Below are 5,077 nucleotides of genomic sequence, written 5' to 3'. Positions count from 1 at the left end.
AAAAAGAGAGTTCCAGAACCCTCAGGCATTATCATATCATTAAAGTATACACAAACAATACAAAGTCACACGTATTAGCTGTGAACATACTTAAAAAGCAAGCTATAGAACAAAAACAGTCCTCGGATTTAACAAAGCGAGAGACTTCACGAACACAGAGGGCGTCCTACTAATAAATGTACCAGGTTGATTCTAAAATAAGGCCGGTCATGCTAAGTTAAAGGTACACCGTTTCCTTCAACTTGCTTTCAATTCAATTAAAGCCAGGAGGCTTCAATTCATCATTAAAAATAAAAACACAATCCTAAGACCCTTGATTATATTTATATTACCAGCATAAACCTAGAAAATTCATGTTCCAAACCCTCTACACCAGCTGATCTCCAGCAAGTATATAATAACCCAAGAACCGAGAATATGGAAAGATCAGTAGCATTCCATGAATTCAACCCAAATCATCAGTCCAATAGGGACAGTTAAAGTAAGCAAGCTCGTGCGCATACAAGTCGACGATAACATTAGGTCTCTATCCCTGTAGCTTACAGGATCCATGCTAAATCTACCGGCTCTATGACGGAGATCGGAGGGACGGGCAAACGTACCGGATACATTGAGACAAGAAGATGAACATGGAGGGTCAATGTGATTCTAAATTCTAAGCTGAGATCCCGGCATCATGGGATGACACATCGTGTTTTGATGACACCTTTTGCTTTCTCCCATTTCTTCTCTTGCTGTTGCCGCCGCCTCTTCCTTTCGATGACCGACCTGAATCATTATACTGCCAATACAACCGTATTAGTATTAAGAAACCGACCAATTCAATCAGTAAACAAAGTTACCAAAGCATGTAAGGTTCTTAATTGGAAAAGATGACAACATTAGATGGACGACCGTTCTGAAAGATATCAAAGTGGCGATCGACTCCAAGTGACCAAGTCATTGAGCAAATTATAGAAGCTACGTGAGATCAATGGGAGTTGCTTGAGAGGGAAATTTTAGTTATGGAAAAGGCTTTTCCATAGTGTGTTTGAGATCAGAGTAAAGTAATCTTTATGACATGTCTCACTTGATTCTAGTTTATAATTTTAATAAGATTCGGATATATTCCTTCAACTCCAATGAAGCGAAAAGTCAGCCATGCAATTCCCTCCACCCCAATAAAAGAAGAAGAAGAAGAAGAAGAAGAAGAAGAAGAAGAAAGAGGACCACTTTGCAGCTGTCCTTAATCAAAGTGTGATCTAACACGTGGCATCAAAGCTACTCCAATCCACCTACAAGCCAGCCCTATTCCATTTGTCAAATTCCATTTCATGCACCTCCTCTCCGGCTCCCTCCTATCACAAGCCATGTTTTTTTTTCTCTATTGTCAAGGCTTTGCCTCTTCAAAGTGGTTTACTCGGTCAACCGATGCGGCGATGATCCAAGCTGCCTTGCCTAACAGCACAAAAGAAAAGTGCCAACTTCTTTTACTAGTTTGATCCAAGCTCATTCCAATCCTGGTTCATCTTTTCAATCCAACAAAAAACCTTAAGGTCTCTTTGATTATTCCTATAGGATTGGACTGAAAAATCTATACGATCCATAAATTGGGCCATTCATTTAAAACATGGCACTATATCAACCAAAAACTATCCACCCAAATCCTGTGGCAACAAAAAGAAGATCTCCATAGTTTATTTTTTCCTTCATGAGCCCAAAGGCTAAAATTTGGATTGGGTTTTGAATAGGCTAGATGAGCCAACATTAGGATTTTCAGCCTAATCCACTGGGTGATGCTATAATTACTTACAAGGGACCATTCCCATTGACCATCTTAATCATGAGGTGTATCCTAGGAAAACCATCCACCACTTAGAATTTAGAACACCAGGTCCATGGGGAGATGATTAAGGGGTAGATATATAGTAAATGCTTCGATCAATGCACCGCCGCACTTAATTGTTGAGCATAAAAAAAACGTGACACCTTCCGTGACTTGACTTAATTTTGGTGAAAGAATATATGGGCTCGTATATTAATTTGCTTTAATGTGTTCAGAAATTTTATATACAGCACACAGGTAAAACCTCTAGAATATTACCTAATTTCCAGTTTTTCCAAAGAAAGCATCCATCACAGCTCCACAAGTGCGCAAGACGGGCCTCCAAACGGGACCGCTGACGCTGACCACATGAGGTGGCAAATGGCTACACCATAGAACCGGTAGGACCCACGTGTGTACCAAATTGTCCACCATTGAGTCATGACCCACATGCAGCTCCACGTGAGACAGACGTGGCAACCCATGCAATGTGCACATCCTGGATACTGGTAGGCCCAGGGTGGGAATAACAGTGGATATAAACCCTACACGTCAGCTTGGTTATGTCACCAGTCACACTATCTAAGCCGTGGGCTACAACCAAAACCACTCTAATGGAGAAGTATCAAAGGAGGACCTACGAAACGAACCACAAACTTGACCATCAGGAAAATAGCTGTGGAGCCCGTGGGACTCACCCCGAAGCAGAAGCCAGCAGCACCAGCGTCCGACTCGCCGAACTTGCCCGTGCCCGAGTTCATGGCTGCGCTGCCGCGCTTGTTGCTGCCGTGAGCTCCGTCAGGAAACGGCGAGGAGGTGGAGGCGAAGAAATGATCGTAGCCGTTGGATGCCGCCTGGGACGAGATGGGACCACCGAATCCAGCATCCAGGTCGTCCTGGAACATCTCCACGAATAGCTGCTGTAACTCCTCGAAGCTCTCGTGGCCCTTCTCCTAGCCACCAACGGTCCAAATAACCCCTCATCAGAAGCTCGGTTCTGATTGGGTTAAAGACCCAGATCAAAGGAGAACAGGAATACTTCGAAAGGGAAATCTTACGCTGGGCTTGGTTTGGCTCATCATCTGCGCCATCTCCCCGAGGAACTCCTCCATTCCCTGTAATTAATTAAAACAAAAAAAAAATAAAATGCATGATATAGTTCGAAGATAAAATGGAAATCGCCGTTACCGTTAACATGAAAACTTACGTTATGGTCGTCGTCACTGTCGTAGACTCCTACGTCGTACAAGAATCTCTTGTTGGAGTCAGAGAGTACTGTAAAAATCGCAGACACGCGAACCCATAAAAATTCCTTTTTTTTTGTTTTTTGGACGAAATATTTGGGAGAATTTGGCTGAATATATGCATATTATTTAGATGCTAGATTAAAATAACAGGGGAGAGGGGCAGAGCGGAATGGACCCGAGTAGGCTTCCTGGATCTCCTGGAACTTCTCCTTGGCTTCTTCCACGCGTTTCGAGCTCCCCGACGCCGAACACTTATCCGGATGCCATCTCTAGTATTCATAGAATTGAGAACGAAGAAGAAATTCCAACAAAGAAGAGTGATTTCTTACAAAAATGCCAAAAAACGAGAATATTTTAGAAAAGACGAGAGCTCCAAGAAGCCGAGGAATCCATTCGGATGATATTGGAGAAGAAACAGCGCTATTTCAATTCTTATTCGGAAAAAAAGGTCAACTTGGACGATATTTCACAAGAAGGGACCAACGATTAAAAGCTATCAAAGGAAGTGGCTCGAAAACACGAGAAAAATTGAATTTTTCAAAGAGTAATTAATCAAATCCGCCCATATCTTCGAAAGCTACAGACTTTCTTATATTTCGATCTACAGAGATCGAAAGGACAACGGAGGGGAAAGAGAGATTTCTTTTTTTTTTTTTGGTGGGGGAGGTGGGGTTGGGATCGAAATCATACCATGGCAAGCTTTTTGTAGGCATTCCGGAGCTCCGAGTCGGAGCACTCCTTATTGAGGCCAAGGACGGCGTAGAAATCGCCAGTCTTCTCTCCTCCGTCGGCCATTGCAACCCCCACACCGCCGCTCTGATACCATAAACGACCCGTTCCTCCGGCGCCGGAGCACTAGAAATAGCGGGAAAATTCTGGGTCAGAGAGCGGGCGGGGTTCCATCCCCTGCACGCAAGCCAGAAAGCCCTCGCGGCTTCGTGAGGGAAAGGGGGAGAGAGAGCGTTGGGGGGGGGGAGAGATCAAATGAAAGGCCTCGGAAAGACACCCACGCCTCCAGCCCCAGGAAGACTCCAGAAACAGTCCTTTTTTCATTTTTTTAACTGCTCGTTACGCGAATTGAGATAGAGCGGAACAACACGGAGCTAATCTCCATCCCTTGTCCATGGTAAGCTCACCTCCAACCTTATCCTCCTCTATGATTAAAAAATAACGGCTTCTAGTCTACTGCTGCGTGTTGACGGCGTCATATCATTTTTAATTTCTAAAGCTTCCTTTCTGACAATTTCTGTTCCCTTAAATTTAATTCAATTCTTGAATACCACTCCCTAACTTGACGCTTTCTAATTGCACTATTTTTTATTTTGATATGATAATACCTATAATAACTATTTGAAACTAGTTAAAAAATCATATAAAAATAAATACCACTTATCACATCGCAATAGTAAAAATAATTTTAATATAGCTATTATTAAATAACATACTTCATAAGTTCTTGTAATGATAATAATTTTTTTAATTTAATTTTTTGATTAGATTTTATAAAACAATAATCATTGTAACACCTACAACAAGTAATGATCGTAAGTTATGAAAGATTATCTAGTTTACTATTTTTATTTGGGGAAGAAAAAATTATTATTGTATTAAAATGGGCTAACGGGTTATAGATCATTGGTCACAGGATGGCACGCTTTTAAATTATTATCATAATATCCGTTAGATGGGACGACTCATGTCCGTTGAGATGCCGCGAGAGTTATCTCACCGGTTGTGCTGGCAACCCAGAGCCCCGTTTCCACCGTATGATAGAAAGAACAGGTACGGACGGCGAGATGGGAGGCTGGGGAAGATATTTTTGGCGGGCGACTCTCCAGAAAGTTCCCCTTGGTGGCGGTCGCGGTTGACGGCATCCCTCCCCCACCACACCCCTCCGCTGGGGCCCGCATGCAGAGACCCCACTACCCGTTGAATCCCCGAGATAGAGAGGCCAACGTGGCGATGGACTATTGGATGGTCCACCGAACCTGGTCCACCAATAGTTGGACGAGAAGAAGGGGGTTGG

At 43.1% G+C, this 5,077-nt stretch overlaps 1 protein-coding gene across 1 annotated transcript; it reads right to left on the bottom strand.

Annotated features, from left to right (window-relative positions):
- Positions 1-416: 416 nt before the first annotated feature.
- On the bottom strand, positions 417-4,068 carry LOC105042013 (uncharacterized). Its single transcript, XM_019849612.3, is given in 7 exon segments — positions 417-781; positions 2,503-2,757; positions 2,863-2,919; positions 3,012-3,079; positions 3,227-3,320; positions 3,742-3,850; positions 3,852-4,068. Coding segments are annotated over 7 exon segments (735 nt in total). The 5' UTR covers positions 3,878-4,068; the 3' UTR covers positions 417-655.
- Between the last annotated feature and the right edge of the window lie 1,009 nt (positions 4,069-5,077).

The sequence above is a fragment of the Elaeis guineensis genome, chromosome 3, assembly GCF_000442705.2.
Source record: "Elaeis guineensis isolate ETL-2024a chromosome 3, EG11, whole genome shotgun sequence".
Taxonomy (NCBI): Eukaryota; Viridiplantae; Streptophyta; class Magnoliopsida; order Arecales; family Arecaceae; genus Elaeis; species Elaeis guineensis.
This window is presented reverse-complemented; position numbering and strand designations above follow the sequence as displayed.